Source organism: Saimiri boliviensis, chromosome 21 (genome assembly GCF_048565385.1).
Source record: "Saimiri boliviensis isolate mSaiBol1 chromosome 21, mSaiBol1.pri, whole genome shotgun sequence".
Taxonomy (NCBI): Eukaryota; Metazoa; Chordata; class Mammalia; order Primates; family Cebidae; genus Saimiri; species Saimiri boliviensis.
In genome coordinates, this window is record NC_133469.1 from 5,352,281 (window position 1) to 5,369,553 (window position 17,273).

At 53.4% G+C, this 17,273-nt stretch overlaps 1 protein-coding gene across 1 annotated transcript in view; it reads right to left on the reverse strand.

Annotated features, from left to right (window-relative positions):
• Nucleotides 1-2,678: 2,678 nt before the first annotated feature.
• CERK (ceramide kinase) overlaps nt 2,679-17,273 on the reverse strand; it is a 56,285-nt gene continuing 41,690 nt past the window's right edge. The window contains exons 8-13 of the mRNA XM_039463162.2: nt 16,874-17,026; nt 14,129-14,234; nt 12,284-12,360; nt 10,389-10,594; nt 7,899-8,107; nt 2,679-5,354 (exon numbers count right to left, since the gene is read on the reverse strand). Of these exons, the coding sequence (XP_039319096.1) occupies nt 5,282-5,354; nt 7,899-8,107; nt 10,389-10,594; nt 12,284-12,360; nt 14,129-14,234; nt 16,874-17,026 (824 nt within the window). The 3' untranslated portion in view covers nt 2,679-5,281. The remainder of the gene's footprint in view (nt 5,355-7,898; nt 8,108-10,388; nt 10,595-12,283; nt 12,361-14,128; nt 14,235-16,873; nt 17,027-17,273) is intronic.

Sequence of the window (17,273 nt, forward strand, 5' to 3'; positions counted from 1 at the left end):
GGCTCCCTTAGCCGGAGCACAGTGCCCAGGTTGTGGCCACAGCGTGACCCGGGCCCTCTGGGGGAGCTGCTCCACCCGCCTTCCCGGGCCCTCCCACCCCCACTTGCTTTCCAAGGCCTGCCCAAAGCCCCAGTCCCTGTAAGGTCCCAAAGATTTTCCAAGGTCCCTTAGGCCTCGGGAGGTCCCCCAAGGCTTCCCAGGCCCCCAAGTCTCGAAAGATCTTCCAGAGACCCCTCAAGGCCTTCCCAGGCTCCTCAACGATCTCCAAGGCCCCCCTCTCAGGCCCTTTAGGCCCTCCTAAAGCCCCACAAGGTCTCCTAGGCCCCCTAAATTCCCAAGACTCCCCAAGACTCCAAGACCCCCAGACCCCTAGGCCTCCCTGCATCCTCAACCCTCCGGGGACCCCATCAGCAGCTGCCTCTTCTGGGATGTCCAGGCTGAAGTCCCTGGGGCTAAATCCACCTGTTCAGCTCCTTGCTTCCTGCCACCAGCTATTGGTCCTGGGCTGACCTATGGCGTGGTGTCTTGGGGTCATGTGACCACCAGGCATGGTCACATGGTGTCAAACATGGCTGCCTACAGCACCACCATAAGAGAGGTGGAAGTGAGTTCTTGTGCAGCACTCCACAGCCGGCCTGTAGTCAGGGAGGCCTCCCCAGAGGCATACACGAAGCTGCCTGCCAACCTGGGTACCCCAGGCATGGGCCCCTCCAAGCCTGCCCTAGGAGAACAGTTTATGCAACACAGAGGGTGGAGGCTGGGTCTGAATCTTTTTTCTTTTTTTTTTTTTGAGACAGAGTCTTGCTGTGTTGCCCAGGCTGGAGTGTGGTGGCACAATCTCGCCTCACTGCAACCTCTGTCTCCTGGTTCAAGCGATTCTCCTGCCTCAGCCTCCCTAGTAGCTGAGAATACAGGTGTGCACCATCATACCCAGTTCATTTTTGTATTTTTAATAGAGACAGGGTTTCTCCATGTTGGCCAGGATGGTCTGAACTCCTGACCTCAGGTGATCCGTCCCCCTCGGCCTCCCAAAGTGCTGGGATTACAGGTGTGAGCCACTGTGCCCTGCTGGGTCTGAATCTTTAACAGCTCCCCACTGCTCCTGGAGCCCCTGCCACAGCCAGCCCTTGCTCACCAGCTGAAGAACCAGCAGCCTCTACCTCATGCCTATGTGCTCCTCCTGGGGGTTGGGGTCTCTCTCAGCAATATCAGTGCCAGGACACATCCCTTGTCCCCTCTGCCCCTTTCCCTCATCTGCAGGCCTAGGCCCAGTCATCCAGCCAGCCTCCACTCAGCTTCTCTCCCTGCATGCAAAGACTGACTCCATCAAGCTGCACTCCCTGAAAGACACCCACAAACCACAAACTCAGCCTCCCCTTTGCCCGCAGGAGGCCCATGGGCAAAACTGTCACCAAGAGAAGGGAGGAGGGGCCCCAAAGTGGCTGTGTGTGTGTGGAGAAAGAGCCTGCCTGGGGCTGGACCCTGATGGTGTGGCCTCAGGTGTGAGTCCTTCTCCTTCCTGGGCCCCAGTGGGTGATGATGTGTCATGGCCCAGGGTTAAGAGCACAGACTGGAGAGGGACTCCCTGGGCTTGACTTCTGACGCTGCTGTGCACTGGCTGTGTGATTCTGAACAAGTAACCTAGCCTCTCTCCATTTCCTTGTCTGTTAGTAGGGATCAAACAGAACGTACCAAGTTTGTTAACAAGAGTAAGTTCATGTTTATAAAGTATTTATTATTTTATTTATTTTTTGCATGGAGTCTTGCTTTGTTCCCCAGGCTGGAGTGCAGCGGTGCGATCTCGGCTCACTGCAACCTCCACCTCCACCTCCCAGGTTCAAGCGATTCTCCTGCCCCAGCCTCTCGAATCGCTGGGATCACAGGTGCTCGTCGCCATGCCAGCTAATTTTTTTGTATTTTCAGTAGAGATGGGGTTTCAGCATGCTGGCCAGGCTGGTCTCGAACTCCTGACCTCGAGATCTGCCTGCCATGGCCTTCCAAAATGTTGGGATTACAGGTGTGAGCCACTGCGCCTGGCATATTAATTTTTTTAAAACAGAGTCTCACTCTGTCACCCAGGCTGGAGTGCGGTGGTGCCGTATCGGTTCACTGCAACCTCTGCCTCCTGGATTCACCCTCTGCTCAGCCTGCTGCGAAGCTGAGATTACAGGCACCTGCCACCACACTCAGCTAATTTTTTATATTTTTGATGGAGATGGGGTTCTACAACGTTGGCCAGGCTGATCTCGAACTCCTGACCTCAAGCTATCTGCATGCCTTGGCCTCCCAAAGTACTGGGATTACATGTGTGAGCCATTGTGTTCAGCCAGGATTATTTGTGTGTGGGGTTTGTGTGTGTGTGCGTGCTGATTTGAGTTCCTTATAGATTCTGGCTGTTAGTCCTTTATCAGATGCATAGTTTGCAAACACTTTTTCCCATTCTGTAAGTTGGCTGTTTACTTTCACGATTATTACTTCTGCTGTGCAGCAGTTTTCTAGTTAAACTTTCTAGTTGAACTATCTTCCTAGTTGATTTTTGTGTTGGTTTTAGTTCATTATATTCTTGGCATAGGTGGTAGTGACACCTTGGTTCACTTTCTTCTTCTTCTTTAAATTGTGTTTTCAGGAAAAATTTCTGCTTTGGAAATAACAGGAACGTGTAAAGGAAAGACAGCAAGCCCAATCTGCCCAGGTAACTTTATTTTTGTCTTCTCAAACATATCAGATCAAATAATGCCGTTTTCTAATCTCGAAACCAGCAAGATTAGAAGAAGAATGAGGCCATCCTTTCAAGCAGTCTTTCCCCGTTACACAAGGTGTTCAGGATCAAAGTCAAGCCCTGCCGTCAGAGGCAAGAGCGCCCTATTCACTTCTATTAGAACAAACTAGAATCAGGTCCACTGCATCGCTGCTAATTGTTTTGCACCAGGTAGCCACAAAGGAAGCTAAAACTAACCTTTTTAAGCAATCCTAAGTTTTCACTATCTAACAAGCACTTCGGATTTTTTTTTTTCCTTAAAACACCAAAAGTATAGGTGCTGTATATCTGCTACATCTAAAAGGCTCCCCAGAAATCAGAGCTTATCAAGCGGGAATGGCTGGGCAGTCACCCCCATCCTGCGCACAGGCAGCCAGGGGCTCTCGGCACGTGTCAGACACACACTACCTCAACAGCAGTCCCGAGGTCTGAGATTCTGAATGTCAGCAGGTGGCTGGCACGTATCACCAAAGCCACTCAGGAGCTGGCCGTGTGGACTGGCTGGGTTTCTTACTCAACATAAAACATTTCCTCTTTGGCCTGGACTGTTTTGCTAAAATTGGTAGTGGTTTTTAGGGCAGGCCAGTGTAAAGGAAACTTTTTTTTTTTTTTTTTTTGACACACAGTCTCGCTCTATTGCCCAGTCTGGAGTGCAGTGGTGCAATCTTAGCTCACTGCAACCTCCACCTCCTGGGTTCCAGCAGTTCTCCTGCCTCAACCTCCCGAGTAGCTAGATTACAGGCGTGAGCCACCACACCCGGCTAAGAAACCTTTACCAGGGACAATAAAGGCTTAGAAGAACATTTTGGGGAAACTCTGTGAGGAACATAATTACAGAGCGCCCGTGGCAGCCATGGCCTCCTGGACAGCAGGCACGCTGTGGGCTGCACAGGCTGCGAGGCACAGGCAGGCACAGCCCGTCTGGAAGAGCAGCCCGTCTTACATCTTTGGTTTCTTTCCAACCAGGAGCAAACAGTGGTAGAAAGAGCCAGGGCCTATTTACTCTTTACACCCAGATTTTTCTTTGAACTATTCATTATTACACCATTCAGCTTGCACAATGATCTCTGATAACGTGGTCCATAAAATCTGCCGCTGAAGCTGCCCTTTTGCCTGACCTGGGTGGGGCTGAACGAGGAAATGGGAAGTTTCCTGTATGCTTCAAAACAGAAATCGATGCCAGGGAATTCTGAAAATGGAAGCTGCCTGCAAAATGTGAAATCACTAAGGGAGTCTCTGCAAAACTCACCCGGCAGCATCAGGAACGGTGTCTACACGTGCTCCAGACGGCCACGGCCCCCTCCTTAGAGACCAGAGTTTCAGCCGCGTAGTCTATTTCAAACAAAACTCAGTTACACACATCTTATCATCTACGTAGGCGTGGATACACACTAAACAAGGACGTAGTACACAGTTGAGGGGTGCCCTGGGGATCGGGGCAGGAATGCCTTCAGGGAAGAGTCCTCTGGTCACCAGAGCCCTCATGCGATCCACCATGGCTTCGAGACAAAAAGACAAACATCGGAGACACAGTTCACACTACACTGGTTTAAAAGGACAAGATGTTCGATAAATACAGAGAACTCGGTGTGAAGAAAAGGCAAGAACAAATCTGGACCCCCGGCACAGACTTCAGGGCCTGCTCCGAAGTCATCCTTCCGGAGTCTGGGAACGGCCCCTCCTCCACGGGCGGCCCGTTTTTTCCTGATGGGCTGCCAAGCCCGGCTGTGTTAGGCGCTTCGCGTCAACATCAAGCATCAGCATGTGACATTGCAGCAGCACAAAACCTGCCAGTGCTTCACACGGGCCTGCTTCCAGAGCTCATGATCTGTGCTCCCAGAACGGGCGCCAGGGTCGCGCCCCCAGCTGGATTGTCTTGCAACGCCGCCGTGATGAGGCAGGCGTGGAGGCCCCCCCATGCCCTTCCTGGCGTGGGCGTGGTCTGCCGCCCGAGGGTCACCTGAAGCCAGACCACGTTGCATTGCAGTTGCACAGTATCGTGGAGATCACGCAGCGATGACCTAACCGTAAACTAAGAGGAAGGTGAAATGAAGGCAGAGAGAATCAACCACTTCCCAAAACTTGCCCACAAACCATTACGGAATAAGTCCCGCAAAGTGGATCAGAGTGACCCCCCCCGCTACCTCGGGCCCAGACGGTGTGACCTGCGTGGAAATCATATTATCACGTCCCTAAAATTATTGCAATAGAGCCACTGACGAGCCATTTTCTAAACTACACTGTTGACATTGTTAAGACCTAAGAAGCCAAGGCCCCCATCAGCAGCTGTGTCCGCTGAGGGGAAGTGACGTGAGCTGAACCCACAGGTGTGCAAAAAGAACTGAAAATGCCAAATATGTCACAAAATTGTTGACAAAAGGTGTTTTTTTTTTCTCTAAAATCAAGGTTTAACTATCAAAAATAAATTTCTAAATTTGAATGTATATCTCAACATAATTGGTCTGGAATAATTTTCTTAAATAGTTTTCACACTTTGCGAGTTCGAAAGCCGGCGGTGGCTGCTCAGCTGTGCGAGTCTGGCTTCACAGTCTCCTCAATTCCTCGCGCAAACAGTCGAACCAGCTGGCAGTGGACCCTGCAGAGACAAGCAGCCACGTGTAAACCCCACACGTCCCTCCCTGAAGGCTGGCCTTGAGCCCCACTCCCCGTGGAATGGTCAGATGTCACCGTGGGCTGTGGGAGTCCAGTCCGAAATGACAGGTCCTGGGTGTGGAGTCATTCACTTAGACTCCCAGGATGCCAAGTTTGTAAAGGGTCGCTGATGGCCAGGTGGGAAATACGGGCATCAGCACCCCTGATTCAGATGACAATGCTCCCATGGAAAGTAGAGTGCCCACTCTGGCATGTGCCCACTCCACCCACCCACCCCCCTCAATGTCCTCAGCAGTACTGAGTGTGCACGGCTTGTGGGGAGCCCGTGTGGGGCGACTCCATTTGTCAAACAGATGTGTGAGGAATGCTCAGATGAGAGGGACAGGTGGCCCAATGAGAGCAAGAGCCTTCAGGCTTGAGGAGCAGGTTGGGGGTCCCTGGAGGTCCCCTGCCCAGGGGCTCGGTGGCCAGAGTGAATCCCTAGGTCAGTGCCATCTTCCCACACGGGACAGCTCTGTTTATTTCATGTATTAATAATATCACAGCATCCTCAGACATATTTCAGTAACCTAAACCCCTGCATTAAGTGACAGGCCGGGGCTGGGCAAAGTGGCTTACGCCTGCAATGCCAGTATCTTGGGAGGCTGAGTCAGGACAATCACTTGAATCCAGGAGGCTGAGGTTGCAGTGAGCCGAGACCTCACCATTGCACTCTAGCCTGGGCAACAAGAGTGAAATTGTCTCAAAAAAATTAAAAAATAAAAATAAATAAATAAATGACAGGCTGTTTCCATGGAGCTGAACTCACACACACACACACACACACACACACACACACACACATTGTATTTTAAAAAGTGGTGTGCTTCTCAAGGCATAGCAATGTTTATCAAGATAGACAGGACCTATTTGATGCCTGCCCTAATTTTCAAATTATTCTATTTCTTTAATACATACACCAATATTAAAAATAATCCCACTTCCCAAACTTGTCACATGAGTTGACAGAGGAAAGTCCCTATGCACAGCTGCCCGGTGCAGTGGGTGTTCCTAGGACCTTCCGACGACCTGTCGAAATCCCTACCCTGACAGAAAGAAAGGCACGCGGACCCAGGCCTGGAGATGGGTGGAGACCTCCTTCTCCATTAGGTTTGTTTGGATGTGAATGGGAGAAGCTTTCTTAGAGCGGGAGCTGGCTGGCGGAGGAGTCACTGATCTGAGGAGTTTTCTGCAGAGAGGTGGCATCCTCTTACATGCTGTGACTTCAAGCACTCAAGGGCCATCTGTCAACCAGCTTTGGGTGCAGACAGGCATAGGCCTGACGACCAGCTTGCCACGGTTCTCCCATGAGCCACGCTCTGTGAACGAGTGTCCAGCTGGACTTCCTTGAAGTAGCCCAAGCTCTGACAGACACCTGCCAACAGTTCAGAACCTGCCTAGAGCTTTGCCAGCTCTGCAGCCTCATGTAATCTGCACGCCCACACCTAATTCAATGGCCTTTAAAAAAAAATCAACTTGCTTATTACTGTGTCTTTCCACAGAGAAACAATGTTCTTTGCGCTCAAATTCCTGCTAGTTACGTGATATATTACAAATTTCCAAATACAATGGGCCCTAGTGGATGCGGGAGGACACTGCTTCCACCTTCCACCCAGCTAGCCAGAGGAGGGGCATGGCGCCTGCCCCAGGGACACCGAACTTCTGTGTCTGGCCATAGCTGCCTCCATGGATTCCCCAGGTTGCATGGCCTTCAACACCAAGCTTCCCTCGGGCCTCCTCCCCTCCTTCCCATTCTCAGGGTGCCTTTCCCAGCTCCGCTGCCTCCTGCCCCTCCCTGCACAGAGCACCTGCACTTGGTGGCTGACTGTGGCCCTTGAGGCTCACGGTTCCCTGGTGGATTCAGTGAATCATGGACTGCCCATAAAGGCGGTTTCCTTTGTTTGTCTTTTGAGTTTTTTTGAGACAGTGTCTCGCTCTGTCACCCAGGTCTCAGCTCACTGCAATCTCCACCTCCCGGGTTCAAGTGATTCTCCTGCCACAGCCGCCTGAGTAGCTGGGACTACAGGTGCATGCCACCACACCAAGCTAATTTTTTTTTGAATTTTTAGTAGAGACGAGGTTTCACCATATTGGCCAGGCTGGTCTCAAACTCCTGATCTCAAGTGATCCGCCCGCCTTGGCCTCCTGCCTTTTGAATTATTTAGGAGGAGAGAGAGAGAATGCCAGGGCAAAGAGCCCAATGCCAGCCTGGAGCACAGAGTGTGGAAGAGAAAAAGAATGAGACGGAGGGGCTTCCAACACCCGTGAAAATGATCTGCAAAAAAAATGCAGGAGAATTTGGCACCCTGGCATCTTCCCAGAATGCGGGTAACGGCATCTCCTTCGATATTGACATAGGGAAAGAAAAGTGCATTTCTAAAACATTCTGTTATAAAGCCCCAGGGAATACCCCTGGGTGAGGCAGCTTGTGACAGACACCTCAGGGCTAGAGGGGCTGGCGCTGGCAGCCGGAGGTCCCTGCACGTACCTGACCTCGATGGCCGGGCTGTGCAGAACCTCCCCGTCGCAGTTCCAGGAGCTGCTGGAGACGGCGCAGCAGCAGGAGGGGTGGCTGCTGCAGATGTGCCCGAAGCGCTTCTTCCCCCCATCCTTGAGGTCGCTGTCCTCATCTTCCACATGCTTTGACGTAAACTGGAATTTCTTGACGCGATAGACTTCAACAAAAGTGAAGTCAAACTACCGAGAGACAGTGAAAAGGACAATTCAGCTCTAAAGGTCCTCCGGGTGGGGCAGCAGAACGGCCCAGGCCAACAGCGAGTTCTCTCAGGCCTTGGTGCACACACGGCCCTTCCCGGAGGATGCAGCTGCTTGTGTAGGGCCCTGGGGTTCCCTTTCTGGCTGACCTGACAGCTCAGAGATGAAGGGAAGCCTGGCACCCACCTTCCCCGGCGCCCACCTTCCCCGGATCCCACCTTCCCCGGATCCCACCTTCCCCGGCGCCCACCTTCCCCGGATCCCACCTTCCCTGGCGCCCACCTTCCCCGGATCCCACCTTCCCCGGCGTCCACCTTCCCCGGATCCCACCTTCCCCGGCGCCCACCTTCCCCGGATCCCACCTTCCCCGGATCCCACCTTCCCCGGCGCCCACCTTCCCCGGATCCCACCTTCCCCGGAGCCCACCTTCCCCGGATCCCACCTTCCCCGGCGCCCACCTTCCCCGGATCCCACCTTCCCCTGAGCCCACCTTCCCCGGATCCCACCTTCCCCGGATCCCACCTTCCCCTGAGCCCACCTTCCCCGGATCCCACCTTCCCCGGATCCCACCTTCCCCTGAGCCCACCTTCCCCGGATCCCACCTTCCCCGGATCCCACCTTCCCCGGAGCCCACCTTCCCCGGATCCCACCTTCCCCCGAGCCCACCTTCCCCCCAGCCCACCTTCCCCGGAGCCCACCTTCCCCGGAGCCCACCTTCCCCCCAGCCCACCTTCCCCGGATTCCACCTTCCCCGGATCCCACCTTCCCCCGAGCCCACCTTCCCCCCAGCCCACCTTCCCCGGATCCCACCTTCCCAGGAGCCCACCTTCCCCCCAGCCCACCTTCCCCGGAGCCCACCTTCCCAGGAGCCCACCTTCCCCCCAGCCCACCTTCCCCCGAGCCCACCTTTCCCGGCGCCCACCTTCCCCAGCACTTGTCAATATGACTTCTAATGCTTTAGAAACCTCAGCTTATCTATAATGATGAATGCTTTTTACAGGATTCTGATAGTTTTTTTTTTTTTTTTTTGAGACGGAGTTTCGCTCTTGTTACCCAGGCTGGAGTGCAATGGCGCGATCTCGGCTCACCGCAACCTCCGCCTCCTGGGCTCAGGCAATTCTCCTGCCTCAGCCTCCTGAGTAGCTGGGATTACAGGCATGTGCCACCACGCCCAGCTAGTTTTTTTGTATTTTTAGTAGAGACGGGGTTTCACCATGTTGACCAGGATGGTCTCGATCTTTCGACCTCGTGATCCACCCGCCTCGGCCTCCCAAAGTGCTGGGATTACAGGCGCGAGCCACCGCGCCCGGCCAGGATTCTGATAGTTGATTAGCAATGATTTGTGGAATTTTGTATTCTCTTTTTAACAAGCACTACTTAAAAAGCCACATAAAAATAGCATTAGACTAGATCTTAAATAGAACTTAAGTAAAAAAAGAAATGTGACTAAATTTGGAGAGTGCAACCCCAAGTGCCGTTTCTCGCAGCATGAGGAGACTCAGTTCTTCCTCTGCGCGGGCTACAGAAAGATGCGTCTGGAGGGCCGGAACAGAACCCATTTCTGGGAGCCGGAAGATTCTATCTGCAGTGGCTTCAAGAACCACTGAAGCATTTACTGTATTGCTTTGTTCTGGTTTTAAATAGGAAGAGAAACAACAGACAAGAAGTTGTATTATAAGCATTCGTACCTCTCAGTTTCTGTGCTCAAATATGTTATGTGTGTATATATATGTATATCTGTGTGTGTGTTTATGTATGTGTATATATACATATAAATGTGTGTGTGCATACATATATATATATTTTTTGACATGGAGTCTCGCTCTGTCAACTCGCTCAACTGGAGTTAAGTGGCATGATCTCAGCTCACTGCAGCCTCCGCCTGTGGGTTCAAGCGATTTTCATGCCTCAGCCTCCTGAGTTGCTGGGATTACAGGCACGAGCCACTATGCCTGGCTCATTTTGTATTTATAGTAGAGACGGGGTTTTACCATGTTGCCCAGGCTGGTCTCAAACTCCTGACCTCAAGTGATCTGCTGCCTCAGCCTCCCAAAGTGCTTGGCCTCAAATATTTATATTTTTAAATGAAACTTTACAAGAAGTAGTTGTAACCAAGAGTTTAAAGTTTGAGAAAGTAAAAAACAAAACAAAACTGTCCTTCCTTCTCTTGAATTAAATAACGAATCCCTACAACATATAAACCAGGGATTGCCGGAACATAAATTACTCACCAGTGGAGATTCCGTGCAAAAGCCCCACTTACCTGGTCCTGCTGGTTGGTGTGCCTGATGAGAAACCTCAGAAAATTGAACCTGGAGCATTTCCGGATGAGGATGAGGTCAGAAGACCCGTCCCCCAAGTGGGCGGCCGGGGAGAGGCCCCTGGGGCTCCGGCGACAAGCACATGACATGTTTGTGGCGTTGATGGCCAGAAACTTTCCACAGACGACCTGCCACTCCTCCACATCCTCTGAAACAGAAAGAACCATGGCGATGTCACAGTTCCAATGGCGCCAGGCAGCGCCCTGCACTGGGATGGTGAGAGGCCATCCCGGCTCTCACCTGGTCATGCATTTGGCAAACACTTCATGCAATTGACTCCAGCTCAACACCAAAAACATCCACCATGGAACTGTTCGCTCCCCGCAGGAAGTGGTACCCAAAGGGTCACTTCCTGGAAGACAGGACTGTTGTCCATTTCCTCGCTTGGTGACTTTTGGGCCATGATTCAGAACAAGGGTCAGCAAACCATAGCTATGTGCCAAATGCGGCCCACCATCCACCTGTGTGTGGCCCGAGAGCTAAGAATGACTTTCACAGTTTTACATAGTTGAAAACGTCCAGTGCAGTGACTCACGCCTGTAATCCCAACCCTTTGGAAGGCCGAGGCGGGCAGATCACCTGAGGTGAGGAGTTCTAGACCAGCCTGGCAAACATAGTGAAACCCCATCTCTACTAAAAATATAAAAATTAGCTAGGTGTGGTGGTGTGTGCCTGTAATCCTAGCTACTGGAGAGGCTGAGGCAGGAGAATCACTTGAACCCAGAAGGCGGAGGTTGCAGTGAGCTGAGATCACGCCACTGCTCTCCAGCCTGGGCAACAAGAATGAAATTTCGTCTAAAAAAATCTATATTTTTAAATATTTCGGTCTTATTTATATACATATACATATATATATATATATATATATATATATATATATATATATATATTAGCCAGGTATGGTGGCAGGCGCATACAATCCAAACTACTAGGGAGGCTGAGGAAGGAGAATCACTTGAACTCAGAACCTGCAGTGAGCTGAGGTCACGCCATTGCTCTCCATCCTGGGCGATGGAGTGAGTCTCTATCTCAATAAATAAATAGTTGAAAAAAACTGGCCAGGAGCAGTGGTTCACACCTGTGGTCCCAGCCCTTTGGGAGGCTGAGATGGGCAGATCACCTGAGGTCAGGAGTTTGAGACCAGCCTGGCCAACATGGTGAAACCCTATCTCTACTAAAAAATACAAAAAATTAGCCAGGAGTGGTAGTGCATGCCTGTAGTCCCAGCTACTTGGGAGGCTGAGGCAGGAGGTTGGCTTGAACTTGGTAGGCGGAAGTTGCAGCGAGCTGAAATTGTGCCACTGCACTGCAGCCTGGGCGACAAGAGTGAAAATTCATCTCAAAAAAAAAGAAAAAAAAAACTCAATAATATTCTGTGACATGTGGAAATTCTATGAAACTTAAATTTCAGTGTCCATAAATAAAGATTTATCAGCAGATGGCCACACCTACTCACTGCACGTTGCCTAGGCTGCCTCTGCTGGACAGACTGTGAGGCTGCCAGAGCCTGAGGTGGTCACCAGCAAGCCCTCAGTGGGACATCTGCTGACCCCACATTCGAAAATACCTGGGACAGGGGGCCAGGCTCAGCATCACAACAGCGATTCACCAGGGGCAATGGGGCCTTTCACAAAACCTGCTGCCCCACACCATCGTACACGGCAAGTGGCAGAGACCTGAAGCTGCCTGGGGCTAAGGAGAAATGGATGCCTGGTGCCAGATGGGAAAAAGGAAAAGGGAAGATGGGCGGGGAGAAGAGGCAGTGCACCAAGAGAGGACAAAACCCAAAAGTCCAGCACACACAGTTTCAACACTGAGCCTGTTTCTCAGGAATTACCCGCAGCTTCCAAACCGTACAGCGCCTTCTTCTGCTCGTCCTCCAGCTGCTGCCTGCTTTGCCTGCAAACAAAGCACCTGCAAGACAAGAATATCGCCACCTTTTACATATATAGTTGCAGGTGCACTGGGGATGCTTGGCACATACAGAAGTATCCACATTCTTTTCACATAGGAAAAAGTTCCATTTCAAAGGCTTAACTAAAAATAGTTTTTGGCATATTTATTTGAGGTCTCAGAATTAGACCTACTTCTAAAATTACACATTCAACATGTCCTTCTCTGAAAGGTCTGGACATTAGGAGAAGCACAGCACGACACGCTGAAGGCCACCTGGAGACGGTTTCTGCCTGGCCTTCAGCTAACAGAGCCCGGCTGGGAGAAATGACCAGGGCCCTCATTCCACCAGCGGACTCCTGGGGCAAGGAGTCATTGACTTTCAGACAACAAATAACACGGGGTTATTTGTTCCAGTCAATAACAAGCAAGTAACTTGGCACCATTAGCTGAGAGCGTGGCCACTGGTCTAGAACATCCTTCTGGTCCTGGGTGCTGCTAGACTCACGCACTGTTGAATAGGACAAGTGCATGCTCTGGTGGACTTAGCCCAACAGCAACTGAGTTGTGGTGCAGTGACTCAAACAGCATCTGCCTCTAAAGACTCTGATTTATTTGAGGTTCTATTTACACTGGCGGGATATTATTGAGTACACTGTGTGGGGGTGAGGGCGGGGATACACCAGGTGAAAAGGAATCCCTGCTTGTTCATTCACCATTGCAGAGCCTGCAGTGGCCAAACCGGGGCACCAAACGTGAGGGGGGAGCATAGCGCTTTGTGTTTGTCTTGTTTTTTGAGATGGAGTCTCACTCTGTTGCCCAGGCTGGAGTGCAGTGGCGCGATCTCGGCTCACTGCAACCTCTGCCTCCCGGGTCCAGGCAATTCTCTGCCTCAGCTTCCCAAGTAGCTGGGATTATAGGTGTGCGCCACCACACCCAGCTAATTTTTATATTTTTAGTAGAGACAGGGTTTCACCATTTTGGCCAGGTGGGTCTTGAACTCCTGACCTTGTGATCCACCTGCATCAGCCTCCCAAAGTGCCGGGATTACAGGCGTGAGGCACCCCACCCGGCCGAGCACAGCGTTTTTAGTCATGGTTGACTCCACCGAACCTCCCCTCCCTGGCAGGGTGCCTCTTTCCCTTCGCATTCCCTCTCCCTGGGCAGCTGCCCTGGCTTTGCCGCCCATCCCCTGGTGCCCGCCCTTGTTGCCAGCCCAAGCCTTCTTGCTGGGAGTCCCCTGCCTTCCTGTGGGGCTGAGGGTGTGCCTGGCCTGGACTCTGCTAACTGCAGAGCAAGCTCCTGCCTAGGAGCACAGGGCTAACATGGGTGAGGGTCTCAGCCAGGGGTGCGGACAGGAGGGTCTGCTTCCACTCCAGCCAGCATTACCAACGGTCCTGCCGCCAGTGCCCTGCAACGGCACAACCACCCATAAGGCATCTGCCATCCTTTCCTGCCTGTATTTCTCCTCCATCAGACCCCCACAGGGGGCAAAGGGAACCCCAGCAGGGGAAGACACTGTGCTCAGCCCCCACTCCAACAGTGGGTGTGGGACCTTCCCCCAGAGTCCTCATCCCTGGCACAGAAGTGGCTGCCCATGCATGCCACGGGGACAGAGATGGGGATAGCAAGCCCAGGGCATCATGGGCATCACAGGCATCGTGTCTCTGGGCGTGCCACATCCAGCACCCTCCACCACGTTGGGAAAGTACTTCGGCATGCTCCTTCCTAACCGTCCTGCTTTACTTCCCGTCTTTTGCAAGAGAAACACACAAAGAAATGCGCTTACCCTGCCCGGCAGGGTTTCCCATCCCGTGGAGATCCCACCGTGTGTTGTGCAGGGAGGAAGGACACTGTCCCTTCATAGCAGTGGTGGGAGAGAAAGGTCTTTAAACCTGGGAACAGAGTACGGTGAAGAAAAAACATCCACAAGGGTCATGGCTTGGTTAGCGTGCTGTGCCTGGCAGCTTCAGAAACCTGCTGACAGCGCATCTGCCCAAACGGTCTGCCGGAGGGAGACGCCCGGCCTGGTCCAGGCGCTGTCACCACTGAGTACAGTGGCAGGGTCTGGGCCCTCCTACGGGACAACAGCACATCTGGTCATAGTGCTGGTGCATTCTGACACCCAGTGATGCTGGGACAGCAAGGGCTCTGGCCACCCTCGATGCCGGCAAAGCAGGGTCTTTGCCATCAGCCACCCCTCGTGGCCTCAGTGATGTGGCCGGTGGGTTCCAGTGGCTCAGGGTCATCCCCTCCACCCCTTGACCAGGGTCGGTGATGCTCTCGCCTGCCCCAGGACTTGGCCCCCACTGGGGTCATCAGCCACAGCCCCGTGACGTCCTGAAGAGCTCAGGTCAGAGGCCAGGCCCACACTGCCACCCAAAGTCCGGGGCCGCCTTCCAGGCAATGTGTGTGCTGTCCATGGGGCTGTCTGGAAAACACCACCCAGTAGGGCAGCAGGGACTGGGCAGGAGGCAGGAGGAGGGCCCCGGGGTGCTGTGGGCCACACCAGGAACCAGGCCGTGTCCTGCGTGTCTCAGAGTGACACCACTACTCTGTGTCTGATGCTGGGGCTGGTGCTGCCCTGTATGACATCTGATGTGGCAGTGACAGCCTGCAGGGAGCCTGCCCCCTACATTACCCCTGACACACAGGGGCCTCCATCCTCCGAACACATCCTTGTCCACAGATGGCAAGCACTGAGTTGAGTGTGAGCTGCCCAGGGGTGGAGGAAGCTACCAGCAAGAGCAGTCTGGCTCCCAGGACATCTGTGTGCCTGAAACTCAGCTCCCGACTGTGCCCAGTGCAGCCCTGTCTGTGGGTCTTGCACTCTGGCCTCTCTCCCTGCTCCTCCCATGGGGGTCCCATGGGGACGTCGTGTCCAGGGCCCTGGGAGGAGGCCGAGCCACCGGTCAGCAACCTTCCAAGCCAGCTCCTCGGTCAAGTGCAGGGGGCTGGGCGGGGCAGCTGCCTCATCATCCAGATGTAGCCTCCGGGAGAGGGGGGGCCCTCACCGACTTCCAATCTTGATGGGCCCCAGATGTCCTACTGGCACCTAAAACTCCACGTGTCTCCACAGAGTGTGTCATTTCCACACGCTTGTTCTCCTTCCATGTACTCTGTGCTGCTCAAAACAACGGGACGCTTTCTGCCTCACAGTCACTGAATCCAATCCCACCTTCGTGAGATCATCTCAGACCCCGTGGCCAGGATGGGGATCCCAAGACCGGGAAGGTGCCTCCTGCCTCGGGGCTCTTGTCCTAGTGGGAGGGACAGAGCTGCAGCCACTGCCTGCAATGATGGACTGAGGGCCAAGAGAGAATGGGGATCCAGAGGGCTGCCCGCCACCCCCACCCCAGCAGCAGGCAGGCGGTGGGAGGGGGCGTCCAGGGGCCTTGCCGGACAGAGCCACATCGGGCTCCACAAAGGGTGGTTGGGTGAATGGCACAACCCAAATCACTTCCTAAAATCCTCGTGGCTTCTCTGATTTTCTCGGCATTCCCTTTCTTAATAAACTTTAGGTAAATACCTAATTTCGGCATTTCTTAGGTTTTAATTTTCAAACCACACTAGTTTTTAATTTCATTAGATCTTTTTCAGCTTTGTAAAGTTTACCAGATTACTATTTCTTTCTCTTGGAAAAGAAGGGTTAAGATTTTAGTATCAGGAAATACTTGATTTAATTTGATACAGATTTATCTGAAAGCGAACTGCACAGAGCTGGGAGAGCTGGGCAGCAAGAATGGTAAACCTCACGTTCCACTTATTTTCTTCTTCCCTTTTTTTTTTTTTTTGAGACAGGCTCTGGCTTTGTCACCCCAGCTGGAATGCAGTGACCCAATCTCCGTTCACTGCAGCCTCGACCTATGCTCAAGGGATCCTCCTGCCTCAGCCTCCTGAGTAACCGGAGTGCCCAGCTAATTCTGTTTTTAATTTCTGTGGAGATGGCGTCTCCCTATGTTGCCCAGGCTGAAATTCTACATTTTTTTTGATAGAGTCTTGCTCTGTCACCCAGCTACTCAGGAAGCTGAGGTGGGAGATCGTGTGATCCCAGGAGGTCAAGGCTGCAGTGAATCCCGATTGTGCCACTGCATTCCAGCCTGAGTGACAAATGGAGACCATGTCTCAAAAAAAAAATTAAAAATATATGTACAAAACGATTTTTTTCCCCAATTAACACTTCCACTTGAACTGTGTGGGGCGGCCTGTGTCACCTGCCTAACGGATGTGAGAGGCTGGTGGCCTGGGCATCAGGGTTCCAGCGCTTGGGCTTCGGGAGTGGACTGCGCGCGCCATGGTTATCCTGTGGCTTATGCTCGGGCCCAGGGGGTAGGATCCGGTTCACGGCAATTCCCGTTCCAGCCCAGACCTCACCACGTTCTGGCCGCCGCACATTTCGCCAGGCCCTTGGCTCCCGTCTGCACGCAGGTGGGCGCCCCGCTCGGACGGTGCTTCCCGGACTCAGTCGGGTACCGTCTGCGAAGGCGGTCGGGGTGGGAGTGGCGGGGGACCGGTCTGCATTATTCTGAGTTACCTGAAAAGTCGTATCTGGCAAGACCCAGCCACCGTTTCTTCTCACTGTCCTTGATGATGTCCCCGTAGAAGCCATAGCCCAGCAGGGACACGGAGTAGCGGAGGAGCGTGCTGTTGCGGTGGACCGAGGACACGTCCATGGCCAGCGAGTCCCCTGCGGGAGAGAAGCCCCGTGAGGACACTGCCTCCCTTCCGGCCCCGCCCCTCCGCCCCTCCGCCCCTCCGCCCCTCCGCCCCTCCGCCCCTCCGCCCCTCCGCCCCTCCGCCCCTCCGCCCCTCCGCCCCTCCGCCCCTCCGCCCCTCCGCCCCTCCGCCCCTCCGCCCCGGCCCCGCCCCTCCGCCCCGGCCCCGCCCCTCCGCCCCGGCCCCGCCCCTCCGCCCCGGCCCCGGCCCCGCCCCTC